Source organism: Nycticebus coucang, chromosome 17 (assembly GCF_027406575.1).
Source record: "Nycticebus coucang isolate mNycCou1 chromosome 17, mNycCou1.pri, whole genome shotgun sequence".
In the NCBI taxonomy this organism is placed as follows: Eukaryota; Metazoa; Chordata; class Mammalia; order Primates; family Lorisidae; genus Nycticebus; species Nycticebus coucang.
In genome coordinates, this window is record NC_069796.1 from 42,098,852 (window position 1) to 42,122,483 (window position 23,632).

Below are 23,632 nucleotides of genomic sequence, written 5' to 3' on the forward strand. Positions count from 1 at the left end.
CTGAACACAGTATGTTCTGCATATATTGAACGGATTGTAGAGAGGAGCTGGCTTACCGCCGCCCTCCCCTACTGCCTCTATCGTCTATATTGTGCAGTACTGGCCTGATACTTATTAAATGTTTACTCCTTTTTCATGGAAAAAGAAGGGAATTTTTAAATAAGTTAAGAATTTTGACCAGATAGTATTTGTTTACATAAAACGCCACCTTTCCTGATAAAGACTATTATATTTGAAGCAGCTTCAGGAGTAAGTTGCTCATTCCCTCCGCACCCTTTGCAGTAACTGGCACACAACCATTTGAAGCACGGATGGGACTGGGTCTTTGGCCACAAGGTTAATAAGCTCATTTTGAAATTATACCACATTAGCACGCAAACATTGCCCCCACTGACATTTAAATGTCCACTTTATCGTTTTAGGGTTCCCCGCGGGTAACTCTATTCGCAGTAGAAGAAGCAGGTGGGGAAAGTGGATAATTGGAACTGTACGAGTTCTACAAAACCATGTTGGAGTCACATGATGAAAAAGCAGATTTTTTATTATTATGATGTTTCTCCATATTTGGCATTGCTGTAAATGGCTAACTAACATTTACTGCCAATTCAGTACAAATGTGTGGTTTGGTAAGACCAGAACAGCAAATTTAAATGAAAAATAAAAGTTAAACATTTCCACACAAGTCTGACATTTCACTGCGTAGGTAAAAAGACATTTTTTTTTTTTTTTTTACTACAGATTATTCAGCATGAATAAAAAACTACAACTTTTATTTTTAAACAGGAGTCACTGGTTTTAATTTTTACACATTTTAAAATTACTGTGATAAAAAATAATGAAAAAGCTTCTTAATAATGCCATACACAGTATAATATAGATTTGTCCCCATTATAGAGCATTTGTTTAATATACAAAATAGAATATTGACACACTTGAATCTATATGTAGTTAAGCAAGTTATTTGAGGAGGGTATTTTCATACAGCCTTTCATTAGAAAATAAAATCCTTCTTTCAGACATTTTCTAGAGAGAAGCTAATCCTTTCCCTGGTCACTAATCATTGGTGGATCAGGTTGATTGCGAATAGACTGGAAAATGATGATGCTTCCATTTAAAATGGTTTAAAGTATCCTCCTTATATTTCTATCTTCTCTTCCAATACTGAAACCAGGCACATAGAGAAACACGCTCATCTACAGCTATAGTTGTTGGGGTGACCAACCATCAGATCTCACCTAAGGCCGCCATGGTTCTTAGAGTTTTGAAAGATCAAAGTCTGATAATGTCCATTCCATGGTGATATAGTTTCAGAATATTTAAAAGGGAACTAAAATGGTAAGACTTAAGTAAATTGGAATCGCCTATCTCTCCACTCCAAATTCGGAAGGGAGACTGGCTTTCCTTACAGCGCATGCCCAGAGCTCATCTTATGCTAATGATCAAGCATTCCATATTCACTAATCATATTAGTTTTCCATTTTGGAATGGCAATTTTTTTTTGTTGTTTTTTTTCAAGAGAAGGCAGGTACTCTTTCAGGTTCTTGGGTATATATCCCCCAAAGTATTATGTTGTCCTCAATTTTGCTTGTATAGTATCCCACAAGAATAACTAAAAGCACTGAAAGGGTCACTTTTCCCCACCATTGATTAAAAATACTCTTCAGGATTTGCTGAGTCACCTAGGCATGTCACCAACTGTCACTGAAGTTGCTATAAACTTCAGCAGTTTGGTATGGCAAGATATCACATACATAGAAAATAATGGTGCTCTCAAAAAGCACCATATCCTTTTCCACTAAAATCCATACTTATACTCAAACATGATGAAGATAACTTCCTTCTTCCCCACATATTCTAAAAGGGCACAGCTTCTTTTTCCATTTAACAAAAAGCCTCCTATCATTATCTGATGAAAGTCAGTTGACTTCCTATTGACAACAAAGTGCACATATCTTTTTCCACTGAGCTCTGTTTTTTGAATGCCAACGTTTTTGGGACTAAAATAAGACTGTGTGATGTGCTTTCTGGTTTTAATCGTATACATATGACATTCTATAAATACACAATAATCTACTTTTTAGAAGCCCTTTTGGAAACTTAACACTGTCATTGATAATATTCAAGCAATATTTCTTAGGCACCATAAATTTCACGTCCAGCTGGGTTACAAACCATCTCCAAATATTACATTCCCTTTTAGAGAGCATTCAAAAAGCAAATGATTATGTATTTTATTAAATAATTTCTCCAAAATACTGAAAATAACAAAGAACATTCAAAAAGCATTCAAAGAAAACATAAAACATGTCCTCATTTTGGGGGGGAAATGAACTCTTGCCATAGGGTAGAAAGGAATTAGTGTATTATCAACAACCTATGAGCTTCTGCGCTATTTACATATTGCTGGTACCTCTGTGTGTTATTGCCAAACTTCTGAAGCCTCTGTTTCCATTTGTCTGTATAGGCCACGTGTGAAAGTCATCCCGCTGTTAGATGGTGCCTATAAATATGCAGGACTACCTTTCTGTCCCATTTACACACTTTAGAAAACCAAACCTGTGTCAACACAGAAGGTGGTCAGGACGGGAGGCAAAGGATTACATCCTCTGTGATCTGATTGGGTCAGAGCCTCAGCAACCTTCACTGCACCCAGGGTCAGTCTTCATCTCCCTCTTCCTCTAGATAAAATGTTTGGTTTCTGAAACCACTGCTGCCTGTATGAATGCTTGCACAAACTATAAATCATATAGGTTATCCATCAACATTTCTTTGACCCCTACAAAAAATATATAACATGTCGCGATAAAACAATCTCATCTAAAAATCATTCTTATTTTACACTATACAAGCTATTTTACAATCATTTTAATAAATTGCATGTAAAGCTGCAGTAGCCCTTCCCTTCCCAGATTAGTGAATACCAATATGATATATATCTGAAACTATAACTAAATATAAAAATATATTAGAAGTTTCATATTTTTAATATTAGATTTTCAGTTTTCTATTACACAAATAATTTGGCCACCTCGAATAGAAATCAGATTTCTTGTGGCTTACTAAATATATTGAGTTTACAGAAAGTTGGTAAGGTGCACACAGAAAGGGCTACTACAGCTTCTATTTTCTTTAAAATGATAATTCTTAACAGTGAAGAAATTCACAAGACTTGTGTTAAACTCTATGGCACATGTAGGGATGTGTAGTTTTACAAACAGGGATGTCCGACATATAGTTCTAACTCACAAAAATCAGTAGCTGAGCTTTCCTGTACCACCAGGAAAGATTGACCAATTGGTGACAGGTGGGAATGTGAAAATGGGTGTCTAGTCACTTCTGTCATCTTAGAGATTTAGTTTGGGGGTAAATTTTAGTGAGAGGAATTACTTGCTCTGATTACAAATCTCCCAGCTGTGTCACAGCTTATCTGGAATCATAACTTTTAAGAAGTTATACAAACTACTACAAAAGGTCCCGAAAGACAATTAGTTTACCAACTTTCTTGCCATCTAACCATTGCAGAAATAGGGCATTAGGTACAAACAGGGCCTCTTGGTAGTTCCTATTAATTTTTAAATTAGTCTTTTGCAACCATCATCCACAGGTTACCGGAGCAGGTCACTGGACTAGGTGCTCTATACCAGTTAGGACGGTTAATTTGCACAACCTATATAATTCTCCACTGAAGCAGATATATACAAAGTATGAGCCTTTTTGACAAGAATACTGGAGATTTGAGTCAATTTTTGTGGTCTTCTGATAGCTCAGTGCCATCAGGTTAGAAGCACCAACCCATTTTCACACAGAAGATTAATGTTTAGAGTTTATTTAGGAAAGCTATGAACTAGCTGCCCATCTTAAACAGCTGTACAATAACTTGAATACAAAAATTATGTAAGAAAAAAATGAGCAAGCGTAGTTCACTGAATATAAAGGAAATTGTTAAAACCAGACAGTAATGGCTATAAAAGGCACAACTTCCCTTTTCTGATATACACTTGTAAACGTTTTCAGGTTTCCATGCATAAATCAAAAATGCTATCCTAACTATACAGGGGAAAATACACCAACAAAAAAGTCTAGAAAATTTTATCCAGCCAACTGTGAAAAGTATAAGCAGAAAGTTCATTACACGGACTTTGGGCACTGGTGGTCCGGGTGCCATCCTTCTCCGCCAGTGGAGATTACCTCCATGTTACTGTGTCTGTCTTCTGGGACAGACCAGCTCGTGAATTTCACTGTCTACTCCCCCATCACCAAAAAGTGATGACTCAACTGCTTCTGTTGCCAAGTCTTGGCCCTCTATAAACCACATGTAGTGCGTATTTAAACCAAAACAGACAAAAACGAACAACAACAACAAAAATAAAACAACAAGACCTCTATAGGACAGATTGATAGTTTGTACAATAAAAGCTATAAATTTAACTTTCTTTAAGGCAACCTTTCTTATTAAGGCAGTCACTTTTGATGAAACAGAAGTTTTTTGATATTTCCATTTGAATATTTTGGTATCTGATTGGTAATGATCTCAGCTAACATCTCTGGGAATTCAATACTCATGGTCTTATCCAAAAATGTTTGGAAGCAATAGCTAAGGAGATTTTCAACCACCTGTAAGAGAAGATAACGTAATGATTAGGCTTCAGAACTGATGAGTGGGAACAGCGCATGTTTACTGGCCTCTGTTTTTTTCTTTTAAATATCTGACCTAGAGTACCCCAATCTCTACTGGAATTTCCCAGGTGAAAAAGGAACTTAGTTAATAAGAACAAAAGACATTTTAAATCCCTTTAATTGTATGCATAATTATATAAATATTTCATGATGAACTGCAATTCCTTAATAGAAGATGGACATATTATCCTAATTTAATGGATTAATCATACGTAAACAAGGAATTCTACCTTTTTAAAAATAGTAGCTATGAAATTCTGTAATGACATGGTTTTTCTACATGCACATCAGTAGATGAAGTGACATTTCATGATTGGCCTTAGGAAAATGTAACTATCACCCACATCCAACTGGGGGGAAAAAAAACACTATCGGTATATCATTACCTACAGGAACCAAAACATAATTTACGTCCCAGAAAATTCCTTATGTTTGACACTTACTTCATGCATGGAGTCCAAGAGTTTTGTCAGTTGATAAAACCGCTGCCAGTTCTGACTGGAGTTTCCTTCCCGCTTGACAATGGCTTTTCCTAGCTCTTTGATGTAGGTCATTCTAATTTCATCAAAAAGCTCTTGGCTCTTCAAACCTTCCTTAGGAACTAAAAGGTTAAGATGGAGTCCGTTAAAGTTTTTTGCTATAAAGTTTCTTTCTTTTTATACAGGCAAGAAATAGGCACTTAACAGCACGTGCTATGACTTACACTGTCTATATATTCTTAATATATTCTAAATTATAAGCATTTTCAAAGGATTATGAAACTAGGGCCAAGAGAGAATCTGGGATAACAGAGAACTGGAGGACTTAACCTTTCGCATCTATAAAACAGAGCTGGTGGTGTTTCCTCCCTAGTTCACAAAGCTATTTTGAAGACCAAATGAAATAGTGCAATGATTGATTAGTTACCTTTGGCTGTCATTTTGCACTTGAGTTTAGTTCTATATTGAGATACAAGGCTGTACCAATAGGGTTTATTCCTCCAGTTAGTACATCTTAGACTCTGATGTCACCAGCTAATTAGAACTTTAAAATCATATATACCTCGTCTCATTTACTTTATTATTGTGTTAAGACATTTGTACTTAACCAGTGTGATGTAAACACTCCTAATTCTATATGAAATCAGCACATTGTACCCCATAAATGCATTAATGTATACATGATCTATGTGTTTATGATTTAATAAAAAAATTTAAATAAAGAACTTTAAAATCAGCATGCAACATATTTTTAATGTCTTAACATATGAGTTGATATGATTTCAATTTAAAAAGAAAGGTTATTTTTACCATGGAATATTATGCAGCCTTAAAGAAAGATGGAGACTTTACCTCTTTCATGTTTACATGGATGGAGCTGGAACATATTCTTCTTAGCAAATTATCTCAAGAATGGAAGAAAAAGTATCCAATGTACCCAGCCCTACTATGAAACCAATTTTATGAAAGCTATAATCTAATTATAGCCCAAGAACATGGGGAAGGGGAGAGGGGAGAATGGGTGGAGGGAAGGTAATTGGTGGGACCACACCTACGGTGCATCTTACAAGGGTATATGTGAAATTTACTAAATGTAGAATATAAATGTCTTAATGCAATAACTAAGAGGGTGCCGTGAAGGCTATGTTAACCAGTTTGATGAAAACATTTCAAAATTGTATATAAAACCAGCTCATTGTACCCCATGATTGCACTAATGTACACAGCTATGATTGAATAAAAAAAAAAAAAGAAAAGAAAGGTGATTTTAAATACAGTTTATTGCTTTGCTATGCTATTGCTCTGATATTAGGGAGTATCTGCTTCTCCTGATGTACTTAGAAATACTGAAAATAGCTCATGGATTCTGGGTTGAAAATAGCTCATGGATTCTGGTATAAAATCAATTTTTTGGAATATTGCTCTTCAAAACTTGGTACTAGTAAGAACAATGAACAGAGGGTTAATTATGGTTTTACTCAGCCTCGCAGAGACGATGACTTTTGTGGAGTGCTACATTTCTCAGTGTGCTGCTAGAAATACTGGTTCTGTTTCACAATAGTTAGGGGAGGAAACGGGATTTGGTGGTCACTATTTAGGAAGAGCTAAATGAGATCCTGTGTGGTGGCTTAGCCTGTAAATCCTAGCACTCTGAGAGGCTGCATGCCTTGAGTTCAGAAGTTTGATACCAGCCTAAGCAAGAGTGAGACCTTATCTCTACTAAAAATGGAAAAACTAGCCAGGCATCAGTGGGGGCACTTATAGTCCCAGCTACTTGGGAGGCTGAGGCAAGAGGATCGCTTGAGTCCAAGAGTTTGGGGTTGCTGTGAGTTGTGACGCTACAGCCCTCTACTGAGAGCGACGTAGTGAGACTCTGTCTCCAAAAAAAAAAAAAGGGGGGAAGGAAGGGAAATGCTAAATGTTTAATGCAAAGTTAGGCATACTTCTGAATATCAGAATCTCTCAGAGACATTATTGTGCACTAAGGAGGGGAATATATTCCCAAACTGAAAGGCTACTGACATTTTAGAAAATGCTGGTACAGAGGAAAAGCAATGGATTTAGGAGCAAGAAGTCGTATTGTATTTCCCACGTGCCACGTGTGTACTTGAGCATACAACCTTTCTAACCTGTTTTCCTGTTGAGATTAGAATTTGACCAATGAATGTGTACAAAAATATTTTAATTCTATACTAAGATGTCAGTATTAAGGTAAAAGCAAACATCACTTAACCAGGAATGACAAGGACACACTATGTTAACAATGGGTTAACTCTACATTACTATCTTATAATCTAATTTTAAAATGTAAACTTTTAAAATAGTGATTGCTTATTTATAATTTTTTTCCTGCTGGTTGGTACTAATTCTACAAATAATTATGATGAAGCCCTATTTAATAATATCTACATTTAAAAGAATTTCATCCACTCAAGTTTCTGGGTTAACAAACTTTTTCTCAATTTTTAATGTTAAAAAATCACTAGAATTATATCTGTTTCTGGCAATACAGAGTAATAACACCCAAGTATTCCCCTCTTGCTATAAAAACTAGAAAACTGAATAACTAAGATCATAGATGGACAATAAGCAGTGGTGTGAAAAGGGAAACAAGTCAAGCAAGCTGTACCTGGTCCAGGAGCACCAAGTCTTAACTCTAGGCTTTTTTGTTTTGCTTGAAAATGCAATAGAACCTCTGCAGGCTGACCACTAAAAGGACTATTAACAAACTTGTCAACATATGGAGGTGGTCAGCATAAGGAAGTAGGCCTGCTGTACTGATACGTACATGTGTGCATGTCCAGTCCATGAAAATTAGGTCAAGTGTAGAGAACTCAAGTTAATCAACAAAAAAAGAACAAACAATCCCATCTATCACTGGACAAGAGACATGAACAGAACTTTCTCCTCAGAAGACAAATGGCCAAGAAACACATGAACAAATGCTCATCGTCCCTAACTGTCACAGAAATGCAAATCAGAACAACCATGAGATATCACCTAACCCTAGTGAGAACAGCTCACATCACAAAGTCCCAAAGCTGCAGATGCGGGTATGGTCGTGGAGAGAAGGGAACGCTTTTATCTTGTTGGTGGGATTGCAAATTAATACAGCCGCTTTGGAAATAAGTATGGAGAAATCTCAAAGAACGCAAATTAGACCTCCCATTTGATCCTGCAATTCCATTACTAGGTATCTACCCAGGAGGAAAAAAATCATTTTATCATAAGGACACTTGCACTAAATTGTTTATCACAGCTCAGTTTATAATCAACAAGATGTGGTGGAATCAACCCACATGTCCATGAACCCATTAACAGATTAATAAACCGTGGTATATGTATACCATGCAATACTGTTTAGCCATGAAACGATGGAGGCTTTACCTCTTCTGTAATCTGGGTGGAGTTAGAGAACATTCTCATTAGTAAAGTATCACAAGCCAGTAGCTGAATAAATAGACGCCCACACAAGAGAAATACTCAGTTAAATTCAAGTTGGGGGAAGGGAGGAGGAGGGAGAGGGATTCGTGTGTTCTTACCCAACAGGCTCAATGTAAGGGTTCATGGCACACCTCCCAGGTAAGGGACACAACTACAACAGGGACTTTACCTAACAAATGCAAACAATGTAATCTAATTATTTGTACCCTCATACTAATCTGAAATAAGAAAAAAAAGAAAAGAAAATTAGGTCAACTTAAGGAAGTGGTCAATGCAGGGAGGTGTCAACTATTGGGGTTCTATTGTAATGATCATACTTTGACATAGGAAAGGGGAACCCAGAGTCCAGAAATCTTGTTGGGTTAAAGGGAAAGAACTTGTTGACACAGGGCATTCAGTGGAGATCTAAGTGGAGCAGCATCTTAGAAGGAAGGCTAAATTAGTCCTAGAACAAAGGCTACTCTAGATTAGGGGCTCTCAAATGGGGTGAGGGTGTAAGATTTTTGCATTAGGCCATATTTGGAGATATATTTGATTGTCACTGTCTTAATCAAGGAGACATAATCTTAAATGTGTTTGCATCATTAAATAGCAGCTTGAAAATACACGATGATCTCAGACTTAAGCATTATATGAGATAATCATGTAAGAAAACCACTTATACCTCCTTAATACTTTGAAATAAAAAAGAAAATATCCCCAAATACATGATATTAAAATTGATGAAACTAAACAGAAAAATCTACAATTACAGTTGGAGATTTGAACACCTCTCTCACTACTTGTCAAAACAACTAGAGGATCTTTAAGAAATGTTAAGACTTACATAACACCATCATATAATTCGGCTTAACCGACATTTATAATGCATTCTACCCAAGATCAGCATTCTTTTCAAGTGTACACAGGACATTTACCAAAACATACCACAATCTAGGACATAAAACAAGTCTAAATAAATTTAAGATTAAGTCATACACAGAATGTTTTGACGAAAATGAAATTAAAATAGAAGTCAACAGCAAAAAAAAAAAAAAAAAAAAAAATCCCCAAGTTTTGGAATTTAACAACATACTTTGAAGTTATCCATGGATTACTTACAGGCATCATAAGAGAAATTTTAAAATCTTTTTATATTAAATAAAAACACAACATACCTAAATGTGTGAGATGCAGTAAAAACAGTGGAGGAAATTTCCGTAGGAGGAAATTTATAGCATTAAAAGCTTTTATTAGAAAAGAAAGATTTCAATCATATAAGCTTCCATCTTAACAAACAAGAAAATTAAACTAGTAAGCAAATTAAACACAAGAAAACTGGAAAGGTTATAAACAGTAAAAATCAATAAGAAGATGCATGTACAAGAAAGAAAATAAATATAAAGCTGGTTCTATGAAAATATCAGTAAAATCGAAAAACCTTTAGCCAGACTGATAAGGGAAAAAAGCAAGAACGTATGAAGTACCAATGTCAGGAATTAAAGGGGAGAACTAGAGATCCAAAAGGAAATATGTAACTTTATGCCAATACATTCAACATTTGGATGAAATAGTCAATTCCTTGAAAGATGTAAATCAAAAAAGTTCATTCAAGAAAAATAAATATCTAGTAAAAATCTGATTACTTGTACTTGAAACTCTTACTATAAAAAGGGCTCTAAACCAAGATGGCTTCACTGGCGAATATAACTAGACATTTAAGGAAGAAATAATACCAAATTATCACAAAGCCTATAGAACCATATCCTTCATGGATTTGCTTGCAAAAATACCTAGCAAAACTTTGGCATTTGAATTCAGCTATAAATAAATAGGATAACCTGCCAAGAGCAAGGAGGGTTTATTCCAGAATGCAAAGCTGGTCAAATTTGAAAATCAAACATTGTCTGATTAGTCATTAGAGAAATGCATGTTAAGTCACAAAATACAAAATATATTGCCAAGTAATTTAGTAAGGAAAAGACAGTCCAGTTCTGAAGTAACTGGATATGGATTTGGAAAATTTTAACCTCATGCCTTACCTCACATCACATAAAAAAAAGAAGTTGAAATGGATCATACACCCTAAACATATGGGCTGGAAGTACAAAATTTCTAGAAGAAAACATACAGTAGGAAATCTTTTCTAACACTAGGTTAACCAAACATTTCTTGGTACACAAACCCATAAAAGAAAAAAATGGACACATGGGCCTTCATCAAAATCATGAACATTTGCTCTCTGAAAGACATAAGAAAATGTAACTGCAATCCAATGACTGAAGGAAAACACCTGCAGAACATGTATTTGATAAGGGCTAATATCTAGACAATATGAAGAAATCTTCTATCTCAATAAGATAAGCCATTCAATAAAAAATGGCAAGAGATTCAAAGAGGACTATCACCAGCGAGGGAAGACAGATGGCCGGCAAGCCTGGGAAGAGCTGCTTAACATCTTTAATCATCAGAATAGCTACAAAGAAAGAGACTGACACTACCAGGGTTCAGGATACAGAGCGTATCTCAAGTCTTAAGATGATCTGGTCAATGTTATAGCAATCGTGGGAAAGTATGGCAGTTTTACACATTAAACATACACTCAACGTACGTGCCAATGATCTCACGCTTTTGAAGTGTATGTCCATATTCTTATTTATTTTTTTATGTCTGCATGATTTATTAATTTGTGAAAAAGGTATGGCAAAATATCACTATATTTATAAAATTTATCTAAATAATTCCTTTAGTTCTATGATTTTTTTTTTTTATGTAGTTGGAAACTCTAAATCTAGAATTTCCCCTGGTAAATAGAATGCCTTATACAGTGAGTATCTTATATGCAAATAAAACTGTATTTTGCCTTAAAGTCTATTTTGTTTGCTAATAATTTGGGGGCTTCAGTTTTATTCTGGTTAAAGTAGGGGCCAGCAAATGATGGGTGGTGGGCCAAAGTCTACCCAAAGCCCATATGTGTACAAGTTTAATTTGAACACTGCCATGCCTCTTCCATTCAAGTATCATCATGATACAAGGCCGAGCTGAAGAGCAAAGCTGTAAATATCTACCCTCTGGCCCTTTATAGAAAGAGTTTGCTACCTTTTGGGTTACACTACGCACAGTAGATCCTTTTACGTCAGCCTTGCACCATCTTTATTTAGCCATCTCTCTTATAAATGGCATAAAGTTGCATTATTTTTTTAATCAGTCTTTCGATTTAGCTTGGAGCCTTGAATATTCATTGAATATAATGAAGATCCATTCCATTTACTGATATAAATATATCACTAATATAAATTACTGATATATTTATAACTCTGGACCTTATCACGCCTAGTTTGTGCCTTCTCCCCTCCTCTCAAATCCTTCATTCTTTGGGATTATTTCTCTCATTCTCCCCCTCCCTCTGTGGTTTGGGACCTCGCACATTCTTTTTCTATGTTACCACCTTTAAAATTTAAATATTAAACTCTTCTTATCAAACTCTCCTTTGAGCTTATGTGAAATTACTGTTACTTTAAATATTTATCTACTAGATTAAGAAGAAAAATATTTTATTTTCCCTTCATTTATTCCTTTTCTAATGCTCTTCTCTTACTTAGATTCATGTTTTGGCCATATCATTTTTCTTCCCTCTAAAGAATTCTTTCAGTTACATGCAAAGCAGGACAAATGCTGACAAATGCCTTCAGTTTTTGTTTGAGAACATCTTTATTTCTACATTTGCGAAGGATAATTTTTTTGGATACACTATTCTACATAGGTCTTTTTTTTCTTTTTCAACACACAATATTTTACTCGTTTTTGTTTACGGGATTTCTAATGAGAAGTCTGGTGTAAGTTAGATTATCACCTAGTTTTTCCCTCTGGCTTCTTTCAGGATTTTCTCCCTATCTTTGGTTTTCTACAGATTAAGATTTTTAAGTATGGTTTTTTCTTTTCTTTTTTTTGTATTTATCTTGCTTGATGTTCTCTGAGATTCCTGACCAATGTTTTGTTATATGTTATTAATTATGGAAACTTCTCAACTATTATTACCACTATTTAAGTCATTTATTCTGTTTCTCTTTTTTTCTTTTTCCTCCTAGTATTACTTGTATGTTACACCTTTTCTAACTGTCCACAGACGTCTTGGACGTGGTTCCAATTTTTCACTCTTTTTTCCTCTTTGCACGATTTTGGGCCTATCTTCATGCTCACCGATTCTGTCTTTGGCTGTGCCCAGTCTACTGATGAGGCCATCAACATTGCCTTTCATTCCGTCACAGTATTTTTAATTTCTAGCATTTCCTTAGAGTATTCCTTAGCACTCTTTTTTAGGGTTTCCACCTCTCTGCTTATGTTACCCATCTGTTCTTGCATGCTGTTTACCTTTTCCATTACAGCCTTTTTAAACATATTGATTATTTTAAATTCCCATTTGATAATTCTAATATTTGTGAGGACTGCTTCTGATGCTTGTTTTGTCTCTTCAGACTGTGGTATTTTTCTTGAAAGCTGGACATGATGTATCAGAACTGAGGTAATTGGGCTTTTAGTCTGGGGTTTCATGTCAATCTGGCTAGGAGCTGGGCTGTATTTAACAGCCTTCAGTTTCCTCCGTTTTCTTTTTTCTCCTCTGTTGTCTTTGGGTTTCCCTAAGAACTCTTTAAGCAGCCTGTGTCTTTCAGCTGTCTCAGTTGTAATCCACTGCTGTTACACTGGAGCCTTTCTGGGAAGGTGTTGGGGGAGGTGATGTGTTTTTATAATCTTTAATTAAATCTCGGACAGTTTAGTGAGCCTGAATCTCTGGGCTGTAACCTTCAGAAATGTGTCTTGGCCTCCTCTCCCCCACTGTGACCCAGGGAAGCTAGAAGAGGCCGGAATCCTCTATTCCTTCACTTCTAGGTTAGACAGAGGCCTGGTGAAGCAGTTTCCCCAGAAGGGCAGATCTTCGTTGTGAAGAACACTCTCCAAGTTTACGTTTCCCCTACCAGAAAAATGAGGAAATTGGTGGAGTTTCTGGAGATTAGAAAATTTCTGGAATAAATCAAAGAAATTGTGGGGAATTTCCCCAAGATTGGGTCGCAGGAAAATTTTACCTCTCAAGTTGTCCTCTACTCAGCCTTCCAATAATTCATTAAAATTACCATAGTCTTCTTATCAGGTTTTAGCTCCAATGGCTTCTGTTTCTAGCAAACTGCTCTTGGCTGTATTCCTCTGTATTTATCTGTTTCTCCAGATTTTGTGGTAGTGGTTTGCCCTGTCACCTCAATTCTCTGATTGATCCTACTCTCTGATGGAATTGAGAAAAGTCATTGGTTTCAGTTTGGAATTTTCTTGTGATTTTCAGTTTCCATAATTATTCTTGTGGTATATACACACAAACATACATATTTACGTTAAAAAACTGTATTCTGGCTAATTTCTTCAGACACAAATTTCATTCAAGTGTCTCTTCACATGTGTCTGTTTTTAGATGCATTTGTTGCTTTTTCAACTTCACTTATATTTCCATTTACTGATTTACCAGGTTCTGAAAATGCCAAAGAGAAAGCTAGTTTTGGAGTGCATCAATCTCACCTCTGTGGGTTCCTTCATTCATTTAGTTACAATTTTTTTAGTCTAGCATCACTAATGGGAGGTTATGGTGCCAACTTCAGTAGTCTACCAGAAGTCTACATCCTAAGGTATATGTTTCCATCCCTGTGATTCTATTCTTTTATAAAAAAGAACCTGTGATATGTACTAGTTATTTTTTTCTTATCTACAATCAAAAAAATAACATATAACTCAGTGAGTCCAGGTATGTATAACATTTATATCTTTTTTTTTTTTTTTTTTACAAATAAGGTTGTTAGTATTTAGGCACTGAACTATAACTTGATGGTATCAAAGTTCAGATCAAAACTTTATGTAATGGTTTACTCAAATAATATCAAGCTTACTTAACAAGTATATTGATACAGGTAATAGTAAACCAATCTCTAGCAATGATCTTTATATGTATTTAACATTTTGTTATTGAGTTCTTTTGCTTTGATTAAAATATTATTAGTACTCCATATGTCCACCAAACTAAATTAACTTTTGCAGAGCAAAAATAGTACAGAAGCATTAAGACTGATATATGCTTTGGAAATGGTTAAGTAGATAAGAGTAATGTACAACATCCATAGCTTAAGTTATTTGACAACTATGAAACCAGTTACTGATAAAAAGCTTTTTTAAAAAAATTGAAAATTTACTTACTTATATATAAAAGAGGTATTCAGCCATTGACACAGTATTTCATAAACATTAATTTGATAATTTAAGATATAATTTTTAATGGAATGGCTTAGAGTTTATAATACCAACTGTTTCACAGGCTTTATTTTTCTTAAGACTTCATTTTTTTAATTACTTTTAAGTTCATAGCAAAATTGGGAGAAAGCACAGAGTTTCCATATGGAAACTCTTGCCCCACACATGAGTAGCCTCCCATTATCAAAGTCTCCCATTTGTTAAACTTATGAACCAACAATAACACATCATTATCTCCCAAAGTCTGTAGTTCACACTAGGGTTCGTTCATGGCGCTGGAGACTGTCTGGGTTTGGACAGATGAACAACGACACACGCAGAGCATTTTCATTGCCCTTGGACAGATGTATAACAACACATATCACACATTTACAGTGTCGCACAGAGGATTTTCATTGCCCTAGAAATCTCCTCTGTTCCACCCATTCGCCTCTCTCTCCCTCTCTCCTAACACTTGGAAACCATGAATCTTTTTACTGTCTCCACAGCTTTACCTTTTATAGAATGTTACGTAGTTGGAATCATAGAGTATGTAGCTTTTTCAGATTCGTTTCTTTCACCAGGTAACATACATTTACGGTCCTTCCACATCTTTACATGGCTTGATAGCTCATTTCTTTTCAGCACTGAATAATATCCCATCATCTGGATGGACCAGTTTCCCTATTCATCTCCTTAACTGACCAACATCTTTGTCTTTGCTATCTGAAAGTAATGTCATTAACATTTAGGTACAAGCAGCTTCGCCTAAACTTTCAAGATTGCTTCATAAACTCTTAACTGCTATTTTTAAAGCAGAGTATATCTAACAGTCCAGCCCCCGTGCTGCATTAGCCAATGCCTCCATAGTAATTAAGTACCCCTTTTCTAGGATGTTATCTTTTTCTCCCATAATTTCTCATACATGGCAGTATTCATTATATAACTAAAATTTTTGACCAAACAGAGAAATGAAACCAGTGTGGTTGGCTTTCTTTCTCCATGTTTTATACAGTGGTATAACCAAAGGAAGGAAGGAGAAGAACGTGGACATATTCTGAGCAGCAGAGATGCCGTGAGGCTCCTCCACCTCTGAGCCTGGTACATCCATCTGTCTTACTGATCTTAGTGTCACTGACCCTTCCTTTCTAGGATTTTCTATTTGTGAAAATCATCTATTATTACAAACTGGGTATAATTATTAGGACCAGGTATCTGAATAAACCGTTGCTTTGAGACTTTCCTAGTTCATGCTTCTGGCGTATGTAGAAGTAAATGGTGTTCTACCAACCTGAGGAGAGGAGCAGTAGGGTCTTCATGCAGAGATACTCCTCGTAAGACACCTGAAGCCTTTGTAACTCGGAGGAGACAAACAGCATGTGTTTACACTGGTCATACATGCAGGGTAGAGTCATTCTCTGCCTGTGAAAGACAAATACCAGGGTTTAAGTTAGAAAGAAATAGTGGTAGTTCCAAGAAAAGTCCTTTTTTGTTTGCATTATTTTGCAAAACTATGAACTCATAAAGGAAAACGTAACTACTTCCAGTGATGCAAATTCCCCATAGGATCAGACTAGAGAACATTCCTCAAACTTGTTCCTGCACCTAGAGTATCTAAAGAGACTAATGAATAATGCAATTTTATCCTGGAGGCATTATATCCTGTCATACATGCTATGTACTGTTTTATTTACTTAGGTGTTTAGAATTTATTCTTACAGAATTTAATATCAGTTGTTCATTTAAACCAAAATGTATCATTTGAATATAGTCAATTAGACAATACAGTTTTGGATCCTAACCACTTAAAAATGTATTTTTTCATAACATTCCATCTTAAAGACAACCATTGTTCACCGTTGTACAGAGGGCCAAAACTAGAACTTGACTCTAGACTTCTGATGCCCCAAATCTGCTCCTGACAGGTATTTGAATGAATATTCTTTTAACTAAAGATGCCAAATAAATTCTTGATTATGATTTTCAACAGCCACCACACCTATACAATTTTCAAATAGATCTCTAAAGTTTCCTGACTTTTGAAATGAAACTAAAAGCCTTACTGTCTAGTTCATTTTTTTCATAAGATTCTAACCAATGGTCAAGGATAAACTCCCATGGCTCTTAAGTTACTGAGACAGGGTCTCACTCTGTTGCCTGGCTAGCGTGCAGTGGCCTCATCATAGCTCATGGCAACTTCAAAGTCCTGGACTCACGTGATCCTCAGTCTCTCTGGTACCTGGGAATATAGGCACTAGGGACCAGGTCTGGCTATTTATTTATTTATTAAAGGTCTGGAGAATTTTTAAATTTTATATAGAAATGAGGTCTTGCCATGTTGCCCAGGCTGGTCTTGAACTCCTGGCCTTCAGCCATTCTCCCACAGGCCTCCCAGAGGGCCAGGATTATAGGTGTGGGCCACCATGCCCGGCCCTTCCAATTTAAAATCTGCTGTTACAATGCAGCACCTTCCCCCAAAAGCATTCATTTTCTAGGAGTTATTCTTTTCTCATTTAGTTCTCTTATCCATGGTTATATTCTTCATATAACTAAAAAGCTTGATAAAGTTACAGTGTCGTAGAGTAAAAACTCATTGTTGTTGGCTATAACAAAAAAAAAAAAGTGTTTTTCACAATATTCTGACCTAAAGACAACCGTGAGAAGCTATTTCACAGGCACAGGGAGGGTCAGAACTTGAATGTGTACTTTCTGACTGTCCAGACCTGCCTATCACAGGTATCAGAGCAGTAAGGAAAGCTGGGAGCTAGGAAAAAAGAAGAGGCGCCTGCCCACCTCATGCACAGCAACACAAGAACCCAGGAATGGGAATGAGAATGCCCTTCATTTCCCACAAGCCATGGATCCTCCAGAGGGGCTGAGCACAGAGTCAGAAATGATCCTTTAACAACCGGCTGAAATCTTTAAAACACTCCTGGTGAAAATGACACTAATGTAAACCTGCTGAGGAAAAAATTTCTATAATTCTCATATTATGTGAGGGATATCCATGTCATGATCAGGTTATGCTGTGACTGTTTAAAATCTAAATTTGAGTACCCTGATAACAAAACCCCCAAATTAGATTAATTTCATAAATGAGCATAAGTTGGTGTTTCATATAAATCTGTTCATAGTTTTAATTCCAATTAAATGACTTCAATTTGCTTATTATGAAGTGACCATAAACAGTAAATACTGCCAATGTGATTTTTTCCTTTAAGAAAAATGGTTGGATTCTGAAATGTGTTAACAATGTCTTGAGTTTCATTGAAGCATAATTTATTTACTAGTTAATTAAAATAGGCTCAAACAACCTAATCTTGTTCCATTGTGATGGAGCAATTTGACAGTCCTCATGGTGGCTTGCTTTCTCTGACAGACCTCTGAGAGTCGTGTCTGCGTGGAGGTACGCTCTGGCAAAGCACGTGCAAGTGCGTCCCAGCTGAAGGCTGAGATGTGGGCCCTTGGTGAAACCCAAAGCAATTGATTATAGTATGTCTATTTCACATGCTTCTTCGTATTGTTCTCACTATGGAGCCTGGTCCTCCTTCAGGTCTCAGCGCAGACGACACCTCTTCCAGGAAGCCATCACTCCTATCTGAAACATACTAGTCTGGCAGGAACCATCTACTAACATGTCAGCAGCTAAAGGTCAGGGGCCCTGTCTGTCTTGTTCTCTGCTGTGGTCCTGTACTAGATACACACTAAGAGCATGAAGAGTATTTGTTTTCCTCTTGAATCCATTCTGGCTTCTTTTTGTTCATAGAATGAAATCTAAATTCCATGTAATAGCCTACATGATTCTGTTTACCTTGGCCCCTGTTCACCTCTCTAAATTCACCGTATCCTGGGGGCCTGCCCTCAGCTCCTCACATACGTCCAACTTGTTCTGACTCTTCATACTTGCCCCTTTTTTCCTGGAACACCTTGCCCTTTCAGACAGCATGTTCTTTTGAACCATTTACTCCTCAGCTACTCAAAAGGCCTTTTGTGGTCACAAAATCTAAAACAATATGCATGTCCACTCCACAGCACTGGTCTTAGTCACCGGATTAGATCATGGCTCTATGAAATAATTTTGGTCATTTATTTGAGTTCCCCTATCAGAATGTTAGCACAGGCCTTGTCTATGTTGTTCACTATTATACACCAAGCTCTTAAAATAGTGCCTGGTGCTTGGTAAGTATTCAACTACTACTGAACGAATCTAGAGCTTGGAAATAGGTATTGACAATGGGGAAACAACACTGAGTTTAACTGAGCAGTTCAGCAGGGCTTTCAGACGAGTTCTTAATGCACAGCCTAGTAGAGGGGAAACCTGAAATCTGATCTTTAGATGGGTCTTACTCACCCTGCCAGGTATGAGGCCTTGGGATTACCTATCAGTACTAAAGGAAAGGTGTCCTGGCTCTAGAGTCACTCTGCCACCTGTGGCTACTGCACACTGCCTAAGAAGCACTTTTAAAATACCTTGGACTGGGTGGCGCCTGTGGCTCAAGGAGTAGGGCGCCGGTCCCATATGCCAGAGGTGGGCGGGTTCAAGTCCAGCCCCGGCCAAAAACCACACACACACACAAAAAAATACCTTGGACTAGTATCCAGTCCCTAATAAAACGGCGTGGGAGTTTACTACATCGTAAGGCAGGCCCTCCTGTTTAACGCTCAGCTCACATGGATGCTTTTCTGTAATTCCTACCCAGTATTTTTGTATCTGGCACACCCAACAGAGAACATGTTTGCTACATCTTCACAGAATCTCTGTTTAGGCTGGCCTCATTGCTCTCAAAGCTCCTTTTCTTTTTCTCCAAACACACCATGTTCATCAGTAAGTGTTAACTATTTGCTCCTCTGGACACATTTCAGGTGCCACTGTGACTTTTAACATGGCCCCCAGTTCTGAAAACTACTAATGACGAATTTACTCATGGAGAATACAGTGGGACTATCATTCAACTAATGTGGTTTAAGGTTTCATTAATTTTTTTGGAACCATTATCAACAGCTTCATTTGCACACAATTAAGGAAACTGCCACCTTTTTTATTTTTTAATATACAAACATAACTCTCCTCCCTCCATTTTATACTCTTTATACATAAGGAAAAAGGCAGTAAGGCCAGGTGGAAAGTGAGAAGGTCTATGGACACACAACAGAGAGGTTGTATCTGGTGATATGAACATTAGGGAATGGTGTGCTGGCCTGTTTGAAGGAGAGATCGGCTTAGTGGGGAAGAAAAATGTGTGAAGAGAACAACGGGAGGGAAGGTGAAGTCAGGTTCTGGAAACCCTGAAACCACGCAGAGGATGTTCAGTGAGATGATACGGAAGACATCCGTGTGGGGGAGAGAGACGTGATGTGATCAGAACTGTGCCAAGTAAAAAAACATCAGCCAACACCAGTGAGGACTGCTGTCAGGTTCAGAGGGAATGGACACCTGAAATGTCTCACAGAGGCCTAGGCCTAGAGGACAAGACAACAGCCAATTTGTAAAACCTCAATGCATAGTCGGTCCTCCCTCAGTTAAAGAATAAACTTGTTCCCATGTGTTTCCTAAGCTTTAGACATTGAGTCCTGCCACGCAAAGAGATATTCCTGTTTCTCGGTCCACACCTGCCACCTGCTCGGCCCAGATGTCCTCATCCACCACTGTCCCTGCTGAACCTACGTGAGTTTTTACCATGGTCTTTTTCCTTTCTGAAACTTGGTTACGTAATTAAACAATATCATAGTAAGATTCCTTGTTTCTTGCATCAAACTTTACTGACCCCACTATTTAAAAAAATATCCTTAAACATGTCCTGGGGCAGTAATCATACCACATGTACGTTGGCTCTGCATGAGACCTGGCCTGCCCCCAACACGGGCAAACAACTCTATTTCAAGTCTGCCCAGTTCCTAGATACTGGTAGGATTGATTCTGCCCAGAATTACAACAATAGCAGTCCACCAGCAGCTGGTTAAAGATACCTATGAACTCAGGGAAAACAATTTGCCTACAACTTACTCATTGATAATCAGATCAGGAGCGAAGCAGAGCATGTTTGCGCTGGACTGTCGGTATGACCTCCACCCCAGGGCGAACGCCATGAGAAACATCCAGGAGTACTGCAGGAGGGTCATCTGGTCATCTAGGTGCAAGTTCCTGAAACCTAGAGTTAGGAGGAGAAAGAGTGAGGCCACACTGACCACCAGGAAGAAGAATACCTCTTTGGGAACTGCCAGAACAATCAGATCAATTAGCCTTGTTTGGGGGGACCCCTAACAGGGAAAGGAACTGAAATACTAATTAGCTACAGTATTCCTTTGTCAGCTGACACCTCAGGACCCAAGCCCTAGGTTTTTTTAATAGCAGTCAAACTAGCAGCCAGTTTCTGGCACTTTTGCCATGTAAGTAAACATGAACTAAACGGTACAACAGAAAGCTGAAGAGTGTCGGGTTGTTACCAGAGGCTAGCGAGGGTGGAGAGGCGGAGGAGATGAAGAGGGCTTGGTTAATGAGTACCAAAATACAGTTAGATAAATGGAATAAGTTCTAGTGTTTGATAGCACAATAGGGTGACTATTACTAACAATAATTTATTGTATAATTCAAAATAAGAAGATAAGATTTGGAATGTTCCCAACTCAAAGGAATGATAAATGTTTGATGGTGTATATCTCAATGATTCTGCTTTTATTATTACAGATTATATGCTTGTATCAAAATATACCCCATAAATGTACAACTATTACATATTAATAAAAAAAAAGAAAGAAAAAAGTCCTGGTTTGGTATGTTAACCAATAAATTTAAATAAAAAGTTGCCCTTTCCTCCCTTGATGGTAAAGTCAAGGTTGATACGAACACTGACTTCTGCTGGCCACACCAGGTTCCAATAAGAAAATTTTAATTCTTACAATAATTTTAAATAAAAATTTACATTTAGCATATAGCATTTCATTAGAGAAGAGTTAAAATCATTCTACTCCAGTACATTTAGATGATACCCGATATTTACCAATGTTATAAACAACCAGCTTTTTAAAAGTAATATACTGAAGGAAAACTAATGGCATCAGATACATCATACACTTTCTTCTCCCGGACTTCAGTGTAAAAGGAGTTCTGAGTAAGTCTCGTGGCTCCAGTTCTGACATTGCATCATCCTCTCTGAAATTACTCTGCTGTGGGTAATGGTCCGAAAAGCAGGGAGCAGTGTCTAAGTTTTATTATAGACTCCCCATGTGCCCACATTCACCTGACTGTCCTCTTAGTCCCCAGAAATGAGTGAGAGAAACAAATAAAAGTGTCTCTGTTCAAGAGCACGCCCAGGTCTGTGCGGCAGCTCTCGTCCTTGGCGTCTCACCTGGTATTGCCTTTGCCCATTTCACTGCTGCGATTACTTGCCGCCCTCCTAACATGTTCAGCGTGGTCATGATCCTCCAAGTTGAGTCTGGAACAGAGCTGTCATATCCTGCATATAACACCTCGGGTTCAATGACCTCCAACAGGGACACCAGGGTCGGGGTGAGTTGTAATGTTGCAGGAACTACTGTTTTGTTAGCAGGACTTTCAGAAGTTTCTGGAGAGACTCCTGTTGTAGCTTGTTGAATTCCCTTTATTTTTTTCTTTGTTTTTCGAGCTGTAGGCATTAAAAAATGCATAGGAAGCATTTTAATGTGAAGGGCTGGACTATGCAGTTTATTCAAGAGGTATTTTTACTTTCTGAAACTGTTAAGACAGAGGAAACATACTGACGTGAAAGAGGAGAAAAAACATTTTTTTTCTGACAGCAAGGTGCATAGAAATCTATTCCAAGATTAATTTTCTCTATAAATAAGCCAGTAACTTCTTCATTATAGTTATACCTTATACAAAATAACCTTCTTATAACGCTGTTAAAAAAATCTGAATAAATCACTTCTATTGATACTGCTACAAATCATTTTCTGTCTCACTTTCACTCTAAATGTGAAAATTCCATTGGTTATGTCAGGCAAATTACTCTTACTATCTAGTTGACAGCATTGAAGCTTGTAAGAACAGATTAGAAACCGTGGTTTAGGATCTAACGTGTGGCCGTATGTATAGCGAAGAGAGCTACACTATTTGTACACTTGTACAAAGCTGCCTTTGGGAAGATGACACAGCAGATTGCGTGCTAAAAACAGCATCAGTGCTAACCGCAGAAAAAGCCACTTTTTACCTTTACATGAGAGATACTGCTTGAAACTAAAAACATTTGGGAGATGAAAGAAAAACTTTACATTACTTCATACAAATTATGAGTGGGAAATGTATCTTTCACAAAGATTTACATTGATGACTCTATAAACTGAAAACATCCATCTTAGTATTACATAAAAGTAAATAAAGTTATCTTTTACCTCTGACTTTGCATGGAACAGTCCGATCAAATTACAACATGTATACTTTTTAGTAAGCTTATTCATACTCCTGAAGTTATTTCAGTGACTAAATAAGAATTACATTATTCTTTTACAGAGAAGGTACTCAGAACTTCCAAGACAGGATATTAAAAGATGAAATGCACCTGCCTCAGTTATTAGGGCTACAAACCATGTTGCGGGGACAGGGGAATCTAAATGCAAATCACTTTTTAAAATAATTATTAGATCCTGCATCCCTAAAACAGCATAATATATGTTTTGTGGAGGACAGACACAGTAGTGAGAACTATGTTACAATGTTAGAAAGAGAAAAAAGCCTGTCGTTTACATGGAATAGAATGGTTCCATTCTCATTGTGTTCTGTGCTGAATGGGGTATTGAGAAATTTAAGAATTTTT

The 23,632-nt window shown here is 37.0% G+C and overlaps 1 protein-coding gene across 4 annotated transcripts in view; it reads right to left on the reverse strand.

Annotated features, from left to right (window-relative positions):
* Positions 1 to 522: 522 nt before the first annotated feature.
* Positions 523 to 23,632, reverse strand: part of NR3C1 (nuclear receptor subfamily 3 group C member 1) — a 114,309-nt gene continuing 91,199 nt past the window's right edge. For all 4 annotated transcript variants that reach the window (XM_053566165.1, XM_053566164.1, XM_053566166.1 and 1 more), the window contains exons 5-9: positions 22,190 to 22,465; positions 20,848 to 20,992; positions 16,135 to 16,265; positions 5,121 to 5,278; positions 523 to 4,614 (exon numbers count right to left, since the gene is read on the reverse strand). In XM_053566165.1, the coding sequence (XP_053422140.1) occupies positions 4,462 to 4,614; positions 5,121 to 5,278; positions 16,135 to 16,265; positions 20,848 to 20,992; positions 22,190 to 22,465 (863 nt within the window). In that variant the 3' untranslated portion in view covers positions 523 to 4,461. The remainder of the gene's footprint in view (positions 4,615 to 5,120; positions 5,279 to 16,134; positions 16,266 to 20,847; positions 20,993 to 22,189; positions 22,466 to 23,632) is intronic.